This window comes from Puntigrus tetrazona, chromosome 15, assembly GCF_018831695.1.
Source record: "Puntigrus tetrazona isolate hp1 chromosome 15, ASM1883169v1, whole genome shotgun sequence".
In the NCBI taxonomy this organism is placed as follows: Eukaryota; Metazoa; Chordata; class Actinopteri; order Cypriniformes; family Cyprinidae; genus Puntigrus; species Puntigrus tetrazona.
In genome coordinates, this window is record NC_056713.1 from 17737174 (window position 1) to 17750886 (window position 13713).

At 38.3% G+C, this 13713-nt stretch overlaps 1 protein-coding gene across 1 annotated transcript in view; it reads left to right on the top strand.

Moving 5' to 3' along the window:
* Window positions 1–13194, top strand: part of dchs1a (dachsous cadherin-related 1a) — an 89447-nt gene extending 76253 nt beyond the window's left edge. The window contains exons 11-21 of the mRNA XM_043259800.1: window positions 635–874; window positions 2787–2912; window positions 3063–3272; window positions 3535–4401; window positions 4933–5046; window positions 5125–5336; window positions 5666–5817; window positions 6094–6224; window positions 6522–6808; window positions 7622–7760; window positions 8215–13194. Coding sequence (XP_043115735.1) covers window positions 635–874; window positions 2787–2912; window positions 3063–3272; window positions 3535–4401; window positions 4933–5046; window positions 5125–5336; window positions 5666–5817; window positions 6094–6224; window positions 6522–6808; window positions 7622–7760; window positions 8215–10805 — 5069 coding nt within the window. The 3' untranslated portion in view covers window positions 10806–13194. The remainder of the gene's footprint in view (window positions 1–634; window positions 875–2786; window positions 2913–3062; window positions 3273–3534; window positions 4402–4932; window positions 5047–5124; window positions 5337–5665; window positions 5818–6093; window positions 6225–6521; window positions 6809–7621; window positions 7761–8214) is intronic.
* Window positions 13195–13713: the final 519 nt, after the last annotated feature.

A 13713-nucleotide genomic window follows, 5' to 3' on the forward strand; every position in this document is an offset into this window, starting at 1 on the left:
GTCGAAACAGAATGAAAACACCCTCTAGTGTCTCAGTTCCCATCGTGCCTTTATAGCCTGCTTTGAATCATTGCGTCTGGTTCTTTAAAAGCATGAAATTGAGATTGGATCAATAGAAGCGCCGCTCGCTTGTGGTAGGCTAACGACAGGGGCGCTGGCACCCCCAAATTTGAGCAGGGCACGGCAGGCCGGGCCGTTGCGTGTCTAGAGTGCTTGTTTATGCGCTCTTTCTGTTTGCTGTGGAAAAAACTCATAAACTGCGGCTAGATAGTTGAGCTGTTACAGTGGCTCAGCGAGTGTTCAGGTAGGGAGGGCTTTGCATGGGAAAAAAGCAATTTTTGAATACGTCGCATGACTTCCACTCATTTTTAACACAACAGTAAGGCGTCAAAGGTTTCGTGCTGTGATGTTGCTTATGCAAGATCAAAGTGTGCTACAAGATGGAAATCATTCGGCGTGCGAGCGTGTGAATGAGGCTTTGCTGAAGTGCGAGTGGTTTTGCTTTAAACAATTTACATCATGGCTTCATTATTGTGTAATTGTTTAAATGCAGTTCAGCAGGCGATCACTCAAAAGAAATGCTTGTTACATTCATCAAATGGTAGCCTAACACTTTTGCTTATTCCCCCTGTAGGGTCTTTGTCTATTCTTAGACCAATTGACCGTGAAGAGCAAGACCTCTACAACCTGACCATAGTGGCAGAAGACCATGGTTTACAACAGCATAGCAGCTCCCAGTTACTGTCAATCCAGGTGATTGACGTAAACGATGAGGTGCCATTTTTTGAGGAAAATGAATATGAAGCTTTTATTGCGGAGAATCAGCCTCCAGGAACCACTGTGCTTGTGGTTTCAGCTTCTGATATGGACCAAGGTAAAATACACTCCCATATATATGTCTAACATATAAACATGCCAGATATGTTGTATAAGGACCACTAGTGGTGTATTTTAAATACTTATGAAGCATGTTTTATTAGTTTTAAGTTCTATTTAAGAAATGTTTATTATATTTATTTAATTCTATTTTAATTTAATTGTCAATATTAACACGTAATTTATAATAAAATAATTTTAGTGTCATTTAGTATTACTTATTATTATTTTTTGTAGTGCTGTCAAACGTAATCACCTCCAAAATATATCTTTTTGTTTACATAATATATGTGTACTGTGTTTATTATGTATATGTAAATACACACGCATAAAGTATATATTTTGAAAATATTTAAATGTATAGGCATTTACATATTTGTATTATTATATCTTATATATACCTGTGTGTATATATATATATATATATATATATATATATATATATATATATATATATATATATATATATATATATAAACAAATGTTTTTGCATATATAATTAATTTTTTCTTTATTAATAATAAAGTTTATGCATGCACATGATTGTAATAATACATGCATAATAAATATACACAGTACACACTTATATATGATTGTGTGTGTATATATATATATATACTGCCCAATTTATTTTTTTTGTAATATTTACTCTCAGTTTTCTGAATTAGAATGTTTGCTTGGATTTTGTTTGTTTAAATGTTTTATTTTGTGCTTTTATCATTTTTATTGTATTTAGCTTAATTTGATTTCAATTTAATTTAAGTAGTTTTAGTAACTCAAGTTAGTTGGCAGGGCAACTTTTGTTTTGTTTTTTTTTTTCAATTTAGTTTTAGTTTAATGTAGATTTATTCTAATTAGTTGCATTTTTAATTAACAAAACACAATTAACTAATTAACAATTAACACTGCTATACATACACATAGACTATACTACACATTTATAAGATGGTGTCAAATGTAAAAGTAGTTCAACAAAACATCTTGCTATGTAGATGATTCCAAATAAGAATGTTTTGTACATATGTCTTCTGCACTCATCTTGTGCAATGTGCTCTCTGTAAATGTGGTTTGGCGAGGTACACATTAGCTGCGGACTCACAAAAACTTAAAAGTTGGTAATTTAATATTGAATTGCTCTGATGGTAGGAAAATCCTGTTTGGAATGTACAAATGAGTCAGGAATATGATTAATGACGTTAATTTTGTATAACATTATGTTCTTTATTTAATTAATCACAGTCAATTAACATTGAATTGGCAGCCCTAATAATTTTGTTTACATTCTTCTGTATCTCTGCCACAGAATGGCTCACAAAATCTTGATGATGTGATGTTAAACGGTACCGTCTTTGAACGCACGCATTGAGTGAGAAGAGTTGATTTCCACCTTGGCGGTGGTCACACCGTCCTCTTTAAAAGTGACACGAATGTTTGTCTAACATTTCTCTAAAAACACTGAATACCACAGCCAAACCCATCACAAATAAAAGTGTGTGGTTTTAATTGGTGCCAGGCCGGGGGGGTGTTGTGGAAGGGGAGTGCTGCATTCTCTTGGACTTACTCAGGGGCAAATAAAACAGAAGGATCATAAACTTTCTCTCCATGAACAATTAGCGAGGTAAACAGGTGACACTCTGCCAGATTGCTCGCCTTTTGCACGCGATCTGCCATCCAAGGACCAAGGGGAGGGAGATTGAGACCAACTGCTTAGACAGAGGTATTAACTACAAGCAAATAAAAACAGGGTGCGCCGCGTGTTTACTCATTCCGTGAGAAAAGTCCATTGTGCAAAGTGAACACAGCCTCTTAAGAATGATGGGCTTTTTGCAGACGTGATTTTTTTGGACTTGCATTCAAGGAAACTGTGTAGAATCATTTCTTGCAAATATCCTTTATCTTTTTTTTCTTAGGGACCAACGGAATTGTGACATACGGAAGTCTTGTAGGAGATGATTTCATTATTCATCCGGTGACAGGAGTCATAACAACCACCAAGGCTTTGGACAGGGAAGCCCAAGGGGTTTATGCTGTGACAGGTACTTCAGATTAAACACAGTTGCTTAAGTGAAACAGAAAACGATATGCTTTTTAACAGTTTAGATTGAAGCTTTGTGTCTCTGCCAATGTCATGTCATGGTTGGGCACGCATTTGTTTAGCCAGTTTATAACCTCTCTCTCATAAACAGTTTATGCCAGAGATGGTGGTTCTCCACCCAATTTTGCCAAGACCACAGTCCGCGTCACAGTGCTGGATGAGAATGACAATAGACCGGCTTTTGGGAGAGTGTACTATAGTCTGGAGGTACCTGAGAACCAGGAATCTGTGATGCTATTCACCATTAGAGCTACCGATCAAGACTCCGGGGACAGTGGGCTGGTGCACTACAAAATCACCGGTATTAATGCCATGAGCAATACTTGTTGTGCAATTGTACAATATGTAAATTTTTATTAATTGTTCACATATGTTTAGCTCTTGCCCAAAGTGATTGTCAGTTCTATTGATTTAGTTCCCATTAATCCTTCCCCCAAAGTAGCAATATTTGGTACAATCAGAACCCATGATTTCTATTTAAATATATCTTAAATATATCTATATTGATTCGTATTGTTTTATTGCACAATGACAATGTTATTTTTCTAACATTCTTTTGTCAGACGGAGACCATTTTGGTGATTTCCACCTGGACAGGAAATCAGGTGTGCTGTCCACTTCCAGGCCTTTAGACCGAGAATCCAAAGCAAAGTACACCCTCACTGTGGAGGCACAAGATCAAGGAATACCATCCCTCACCAGCACTGTCACTTTAGACATCAGTGTCTTGGACCTGAATGACAACAGCCCAGTGTTTCCCAGCAGCAGCTACTCAGTGGAGGTATCAGAAGATGCTTTAGAAGGTTCTCTTGTTCTGGAGGTTTCAGCCTCTGACAAGGACGAAGGGTCCAACAGTCAGGTGGTCTACTTTCTGAGCCACGAATCCAGGGGCATGTTCATTGTGGACCAACACACAGGTCGCATTATAACAGCAGCAGCCCTCGACCGAGAAAAGGTAGCCTCCTACAGTTTTAAAGTCTATGCCATGGACTCCTCAGCCTCCACTCCCCGTAACACCTCGGCTGAAGTCACCGTCCACATCTTAGATGTAAACGACAACGCTCCCTTCTTCATCACAGACCCACTCATCATCAATGTGTCCAGCAGTAGTCTCTCCAGTCACAAGGTGCTGGCCACTATGAGAGCTGAAGATAAAGACTTTGGTGCAAATGGATCTGTATTTTATCGGTTTGCGAATCCTGTCAAAGGCTTCACCATAAACTCCTTGACTGGGGACATCCAGGCCACCGAAAAGCTCCATGTGATGACCCAGAGCCAGCGGACCCTCATTATAGAGGCTATGGATCAGGGTAACCCATCGCAGTCTTCTCTCGGAGTTGTGATCGTGTACATCAGAGAGCAGAGTTATCAGGGCATCCGCTTCACTCGCAACACCAGGGATGTCAGCCTGCAGGAGAATGCCGCTAAAGGTGTGATAAGTGATAACCTAATGTAGTTTAAATTGTAGAGCATAGCACTAGCCACACCAAGGTCATAGGCTGCTTAAATGTACACCTTTCATGCATTTTAGGTCACTTTAGGTAAAAGTGTCTGCAAAAATTAGATACGTCTGGTTTAGAAAAGAATGCAGCAATATTGACACATTTTTGGCCGCTGCATAATAATATCTAAAATCAGTACATTTTAAATACTACAAGTGAATTTAGGCATTATAGTATTGCAGTGTAGAGTATAAAAATGGAGATTCATTTTGAGGTTATTCATTTATTAACGTTTTAAAGATTAATACTGCGAGTGTTAGATGTTGACAAAAGTCATCTAAATATAAAATTAATGGAAAAGAGACGGTTAAATAATCAACATTGACCGAGATGATAAAACGTCAGATGTTAACCGATATGGTAATGATATATTGTGCATCACTAAATCTTTCATACATGAAAGATTTACAAGTTGATGGAAAATTTCCTATTAATCAATAAAGGTCATTTTTCTTGTAGGTACAGCGGTTGTTCAGATACAGGCTCACTATCCTGATGGATCTAGCAGTGGCATTAACTACAGCATTTTCAGTGGCAACAAGCAGCAGTCCTTTACCATCAGCCCCCACACAGGTAATCTATGTCATTGCATGAACTAATCGTAACAGTAGTCTTTCAGTATTAGTCATAATGCATTATTTACTTATTTAGGTGAGATTTGGGTAGAAAGCTCTAATGGTCTGGACTTTGAGGAGACCCCACGACTCCGCCTGGTGGTCAAGGCTGAAACCGCATCCTCCAGTTCCTTCATGGCAGTTAACCTTCTCCTACAGGATGTCAATGACAACTTACCACGCTTTCAACTTCACAATTACGTTGCTTATGTTCGTGAGGCCCAGGGCTATGATCATCCTATCATTCAGGTACAGTAATCTCCCATTTGTTTTCTCAGTGGTTGAGTCTTCATAAAAACTGTGGAGTACAACATCCCTTGGCCTAAATACAGCATATTTTCAGTACAAGCCAAAAGAGTTTCCTTTGCGTTTCCCACAATGTTTTCATTGTCCATGGTGAGAATATAGGCTCAGCTGTCCCACATAGCCACAACCAATTCCCTTTTTCAACTCTTTTTTTTTTTTCTAAATAATTTGAGTTCCAACCCCAACATTGCTTAGAGGTTCATGTTACGCTCGAGCAGCTGTTGTGAATCTGTCTGTATTTTCATTGCCAATTTCACCGGTAATTTCCTCAGGTGTTGGCGAATGACCTGGACCAGGGTCAGAACGGGCAGGTGACCTACTCCATAAGGTCATCGTCCATGAGCGGCCTCTTCAAGATCGACCCTGTCACAGGCAGTATATCCACCGCTGCCATCATGGACAGAGAGATCTGGACACAGACCAAGTACTAAGTTCTTCCATCTGCTTTTATAGCAGTTTAGATCATTTCCTTCTACCTTCTTTATCCTTAAACAGAAGTGATTGAAAATAATGTATTTTTCATTTTAAATAGCTAAAGATATAGCCATACCCATTTATTTATTAACAGAAATACAGTTCTTTGTGTCTTTGTTTGGTTATAAATAGCATTTGCACTGTAAAACAACTTAAATTTCTTTCTGTCAGCATAAAAATAGAATGCCCAGACCCTGACTCCTGAATTTTATTGTTGTGTCTCCAGCCTGGTTATTATGGCAACGGACAGAGGCAGTCCTCGGTTAGCAGGTTCTGCCACTCTCACTGTGATCATCGTAGACCTGAATGACAACAGTCCCACAATCCCTGTTCCACGTGAAGTCCGGGTCCCCGAGAGTACGTTGACTGCTGTTTGAACTCCATATCACTCCTGTAATCAATGAACTAAAATTCCTATTTTTTCTGGCAGACAAACAGTGAGGCACACCGTGCTGAAAGATTGACTCAATTACCAGGCGTTTTTCTCGCCAAAGTTCTTAATGGTTATTTCCTGTCACTGATGTTGTACACTATGTCCAATAATGATGGGCGTTGTCCAGCAAAATGTAATACTTTTGAAAGGTGCAGCCACAAACGGAAACAATAAATTACATTTCACACTGGGTTATCAAGATTGTGTATTTTTCTCTCTAGATACTTTGATTGGAACCGTGATCACTCAGGTCACAGGGAATGATGTGGACTCTGGGCCTGCTCTCTCCTATTCTCTGCTTCTGGACTCAGACACTCGAGGCAAGTTTGGAATACATCGCTATGGAGGTGGGGTGTCCTTGACTGCCCCTCTGGATTTTGAAGAAAGAACATGGTACACTCTGACCGTCAGCTCCTCGGACTCCAAACAACAGACTTACGCAAATCTGACCGTGCTTGTGGAGGATGTGAATGATAATGCTCCAGTCTTCTCCCAGGACCTTTATGAGGTATGTTATGAGAAGAAATCACACGTTCAAAAAAAGTACATTAGGATGTTTGAAGTACCCAAAGTACTCAAAAATGCTGGGGAGTAACCAGTTACATGTAACATTAATTACAAAATGAACTGGATTGTATTGCAATTACTGAGTATTATTATCACAGTTGCTATGAACATGTTTATGATTACAAAGTGGGTCATAGCTAAAGATTTGATTTCAAAAACAGTATCATGTATATTAAACTGTATCTTTTTATGATTTTAAATCAGTATTTAACATCAGAATGATTTCAGTTAATAGAGTCAGATTTTGTGGTTTAAAATAATGTTGTATAATATTAATCAATTTATCAATCAATCAATCTGGAATACGTGGTTTTTTTTTTCCCTGCCTGGTTTTGAAAGTAATTAAACACATTACTTTAAACGTTACATTACTTTAAAAAGAAATTGAAATAGTTACAATAAGTATTACATTTCACATAGTATAACTTGTCATCTGTAACCTATTACATTTCTAAAGTTACTTTCCCAAGACTGGTACCAAAGATGTTTGAAAAATATATAGTATAGTTATATGACCAGTGAAAAGTATTTTAGGGATTACACTTACTTTGATATTTCACACTCTGTTTAATTAATTTTCTATAGTAAAAGCATTTAAGTCACTTGCAGTTTATTTAAATGTCAAATAGACACGTGTTTGTGTTTTTAGAAAAAAATTCCTGTGAGCACCAAATTTACAAAAATATTTATATTAAACTGATGCTGTATACTACACAAAGCTGTCAGTTTTAAGACCGATTTATGTCTTTGGCAGGTGGCTCTAGCAGAACGCTCGCCAGCAGGAAGCTCAGTTATCACAGTAACTGCGACAGATAAGGACTCTGGAGAGAATGGAAGGATAACATACAGGGTTGTGTCAACAAAGGACATGTTCTATATTGACCCAAGCAATGGTAATTTGTCATTATGCTCTTGTTTTTTTTATTGTTTTTCATCCAAATCATTGTCAAATGTAGAATTCATTCTTAAGTAACAAGAGATCATTTTTGATGTAGTGGTTCTCATTTGTTTGTTTTTTTTCATGGCCCACGTTTTAGGTGTCAAGTGGCAAATTAATTATGCTAATCAAATTTGCTAATCAAAAAGTAATGTCACATACCAAATATGCATAATGATACTAAATAGAAAAAAAAAGAAAAAATTGCAAATCATTGACAGAATAAATGTGATTTACATGCCAAAAGAATAAAAAAAACACTATAGCAATTATTGATTTAATAATTGGATGCACAGCAGCCTAACAGCAGGATGTTATTTTTGGGTTGTCACAAACCAGTTGAGAACCACTGTTTTGAAACATGTAGAAAAAGCCCTAATCCTACCTTATAATGTGATTTCTTTACATAGGTACTCTGTTCATCAAGCAGAAGGTTGAGTTTGACTCACAACGCCCTTCCATTTTGGTGGTGATTGAGGCCAGTGATAGTGGAACACCTCCGTTGACTGCTCTTACCACAGTTCAGGTGCATGTGTCTGATGTCAATGACAATGCGCCTGTATTCCACCAAACTGAGTACAGAGCCTCTGTATCTGAAGATGAAGTTCCTGGTTCAACCATTCTAACCCTAGAAGCAGTGGATGGGGACTTATCTAGAGACAACAATGGGTTTGATTTTGCCATTGCCAGTGGCAACATTGGTAACGCCTTTCAAATCGAGAGCAGTGTTCGTTTCCTTGAGGGCCATGTATTCCAGACAGTTGGAACGCTGATATTAGTTGATAAGCTTGACTTCGAGAATGTGAATGGCTACAATCTCACTATTGTGGTCTCCGATCGTGGCATACCACAACGAAGCTCAAGTGTTCCAGTTTTAATCACTGTAATGGACACCAATGATAACCCTCCATCCTTCAGTAGGGCTGAGTACAATGTTATTGTCAATGAAGGAGCAGAAACGGGAAAAGAAATTCTTCAACTTTTTGCAGTGGACCCTGACTCAACACCTAATGGAGAAGTTCAATACTCAATCAGTTCTGGAGACGAGTCTGAGCTCTTTTCTGTAGATCGCTGGACTGGGTCCCTTCGTCTACGGAGGTCTCTAGATAGAGAAAAACAATCCTCTCATGTGTTCATCATTCAGGCCTCAGACGGTCAGGGCCACTTTGCTCTAGCTCCTGTAACCGTCGAAGTCAAGAACATCAACAATAACAGGCCTTACTTCCCACTTAAGTCACTCACAGCAAGCATCCGTGAAAACCAGCCCCAAAATGCTCTAGTTACCATACTACATGCCATTGATCACGATAAAGGAGCATATGGAGAGCTGAGATATTTCCTCATGTATAATTCCGGCAGTGGAAAAGATTCCTTCCTAGTGAACCAAACCTCTGGTGAAGTGCGAACCCGCTTTACATTCGACTTTGAGAAGGTAAACGCTTTTAATTTTATTGCTATGGCAATGGATGCAGGAAACTACTCTGCCACAGTCACAGTTCAAGTCTTTGTTACTGGCGAAGATGAGTACGACCCAGTTTTCACTAACTCAGATTTCGCCTTCCATGTACCTGAGGGTGCCAAGAAAGGACAAAGCATCGGGCAAGTAAATGCTAATGATGAGGATGGAGGGGTGGATGGCATTGTCCTCTACACACTCGCAAACAGTTCACCTTACTTTGAGGTTAACACGTCTACAGGAGTGATATCTCTCAAGATGGATGCATATCATCGACATACAAGCCGAACCAAAAGAGAGACACGGCAGATGATGTTGGATGTTATTGCCCACAGTCCTTTGGAGAATTCCCGAAAAGCTTCTTCCCAGGTCACAATCGATGTCACCCATACATCCTTCGGCTTGAACACAGACATGAATGTGGTACTTGCCAGTGCTATAACAGCATCCCTGGCAGCCATTGTGTTCCTGATCATAGTTGTTGTGGTGATATTCCTCCTGAGATCCCAAAGGTACAAAGAACAAGAGGCCTGTGCCAGAATAGTATCCCATGGTACAGTTCTGGAGAGTCTTGAAGAGTCGAAAGTTCCAGGGGGTGAGAAGATATATCATCAGACTCTTCCCGGGTATGCAACAGACCAAGCTGGGAGCGGAGGAAGTACCTACGCACGGGGTGGCTCTCTTGACCCATCTCACTCCAGTGGACGTGGTTCTGCCGAAGCGGAAGCAGCAGAAGATGATGAAATCCGGATGATTAATGAGTATCCTCAAGTTTCCAGCATTTCCTCCTCTATGCAGGAGCATATAGCTGCTCGTGGGCCTGACTCTGGTATCCAGCAAGATGCAGACCAGCTGTCTGACATTTCCTGTGAGCCGGGGATGGATGCAAATCAATGGTTTAAAGGGAAAAAACTGGGAAGTATAAGTGGCACACTTTTATCGAGCCAGTTGCCAACTTATCGAGATGAAGGAGGTGGTTATCTTGGGGTTGGAAGAGGGCTTAACATCTCGCATCCGAAAGATTATGCTTTCCCAGAGGATGGTAAGCCTGCTGTAGATGGTTCTCTTACAGCTATTGTGGCTAGCGATGAAGAACTGAGGGGCAGCTACAACTGGGACTACCTCCTCGATTGGTGCCCTCAGTTTCAACCTTTGGCTAATGTCTTTACAGAAATTGCCAGATTAAAAGACGAGAACGCGCCACCTAACCCTCGGCGGCCGTTTCATCCCAAAGCAAAAACAGATCCCAAGCCCAGAATTGACCCTCCTCCCCTTATTACCTCTGTAGCACATCCAGGGGCCAAAACTGTTTTGCCAAAACCTGCTGTAGGCCGAACATTTCCTCACCTGTCCTCATTGCGCCGATCTCCCATTGACCATGATGGCACTGTTTCCTCAATAGCCATGTCACCGAGTTTTTCTCCATCACTTTCACCACTTGCTGCCCATTCCCCAGCCATTGCTCCTTTTGGAGGCCACTCGTCCTCCATTATGGGTGCAAATGAGCACTCCCTAGAACATGAGGAGACAGAATTGAGGATTTAATGCTGTCTAAGGAGAGTTCACCAGAAAGCATTCCCACCTGCTCAGGTACTCTAAAAATGCCTCTCCTCTGGCAAATATTATGTTGTATGTAATGTTGCCCCACTGGCTGGCCAGAGGTTTCTGAAAGCGGTGCTTTTGTCACCCTTCTTTAGACTTGCTGACTTGAGTTGTTTATAATGCTGTTCTAACGATCCTGAAGTTCAAATGACAATTTTCTTAGCCCAGCATTTGCACATTTTAAAGGACAGTTATGTTTGATGTCAATGTTTTGTATGAAAAAACACTTTTTGTATTTTATATTTTTGTACTGATGGTTTTGTTGTTTAAAAAGAATGACATATGTCAAGCGGTTACTATAACCTGTGATTTTATTGACATACATTTATATTTGTATATATGTGGCCGTAACAGTATGTTTGTTATCAGAGCTTGTTTTAGTTTATTAACAGTTGCCATTCTAAAATGTTCTAAGTATGTTCAGTATTAAGCTCTTAAATATTTTGGGAATATGTTTTTCTGTTAGTATTTATATAAAATGCAAAAATGCCAATGTATACAGTCATGCAACTTTGATGTTTTTGCTGCAGACCACAGTGATCATATTGATTTCTACATGCTGCTTCCCCTCCCTTAGCTTGACTAATGGGAACACAATTGTAGCTTATGAAACATATACAAAAAACAAATTCCCCCATTTTGTAAGGATTATAAAACCAAGCACCAAGTTGCTACTTAATTAGCTAAGAAATTGGGCCAGAAAATTTGAAAAACTGCAAAGAAATAACTGTAACAGAAATGGAAAATATTATCATAGCAGCTCTTAGCAACTTGAAAGAGCTGCCAATTTAACTGGAAATAATGTATAGTCCTTTTTATACTCATGTTTCTTATCAAGTCTTTATTTGAACATAGAGTCTAACAAAAATATTCTCAAGGCCAGTGAAAATCATTATCATGTTGTTGTTACAATATATAGGTTGATAACCTGATAATGTCAATAATATTTGTTGTTGTTGTTGTTGTTGTAGGTTAGACTGAAATTTTTTACTGGATGTTTATGTTTGAATTCATACATCAAGCTATCCAATTTTATACTTAATTTGACCAAAAGAAAGATTCCTTTAAAACACTACTCCATAATCAAGGTACTGACATTTCTAGGTACATTTTTGAAGCATCTTTCAATCATTAATCAAAACAATTGGTAAATGTTTCTAATTATACCGTATAATGCTGGATTACTTTGTTTTGTATTTGTAAATGACATGGCTGATTAATATTTTGACTCCCATATTTGTTGAAAAGCACTGGTGATTTGATTTTAGTGATGTTTTGTTCCTACAATGTACAGTTTGAACAGTTTCAAACTATGATGGAAATAATGATGGCAGCATTGAACATTCTTCTAGCAAGATTGTGAAACATATTTTTGTAAATTATTTTCTAACACTTTGAAAATGATTGTAAATGTTGCCATTTGACCATACTTCCTTTCTGTGCTAAAAACTTTTACTATTGTTCACTTTTTTTTTTTTTTTTTCTCAGAATCAGTTTTTGTCAACATATTTTGATTTGCATTGAAAGGCTGAACTTTTCATTTTGAAAACCCACAGTGCCTATTGAAGAAAATCATAACTGATTGTTAAAATTATTATTTGTTTAGACTCTCAAGGTCACAGGACAAGTTCAGTATAATATAGTTAAAAGTTCAGCTTAGATGGTCCAGTGTTGTTGTTTTTTTTATGAGGACACAACATCTCTCTGCTTGTTAAAGAATCCTTTATTTATGGCAGATACTTCACTTTTGTACACAAACAATTCCTCACTTCCTAACTGTGAACGTGTTATATTCGTGCTGCCTCTAAGGAAAATAAATGATGTTCAGTTGTTCTGTGTTCATTTAAAAAGTTTCTCATGATGTTCAAGTCACTGTTTAGTTACAGGTGAATTTAATCTGTTTACATTACTTTTGAATAGCACTGTGGTCCAAAAAAGTTGGCCAGCCGTTTGTCTTACCTTTGTACCCAGTATAATCCAAAGGGCATTGATATGATAAGTGGTGGTGTTTTATTGTAAATAATGATCAGAAAACACTGAACTTTCTTCAGTTTCCACCTTAATCCTTTGAAGCATACTTTTTTTATATACTTGACAAAGTGCCTGATTAAAATGTATTTCCAATAATGAGCCTTAAACATCTTCATCAATTTCTTTTATTATTATTATTAAAATGTATACATATTCTGTGTTAATATGGCTTGCATGTTACATTATATGAACTACAAGGGAAATCTTAAATCTTAAGTTACGAAATATTTTTTTTCACCAGCTGTATTGTGTAGAACATTACTTTCTCTCAGTTGTCCTACTAAAATTAAAAGCGTTTGGTTTTTACTCTACATACAGTTGCAAAAATGGCCTCTGTTTTAGCCTCTAAGGATGTTCATAAGTAGTTGTAGTCCTGTCATATACTGTAGTTTCAACATGGAGAGACGAACTGAACTCCAAATAGAATCCAGATGCGCAGCCAGATATGGGAGAAATATTGATGCAGATTTACTGTTAGTATGTCAAATAAAAATATGTGTGATTCCCCCTTGAATAAGATAAATACTTTACATATGGGATAGCTAATATGTGGTTCGTGAATGAAACTGCAGGCATACAAAGACCACAGAATCCTAGTTTAGCTAATGTTTATGTATTTCCATCAGGTCTCGAAGCGCACAGATTGATGAGGGAAAAGTTCTGTCTTCCCACCTGTCCTGCAGAGGAAGTACCAGATAATTTGTCTCTTCCAACCTGTCTCTGTAGAGAGCAAAGACATACAGCGCACTAGATACAGTATCTCTCGCAGCCGGTGCCTTATAATTAATTCTTTAAAAAGCCAAAAAATAAGGTTTTAAAT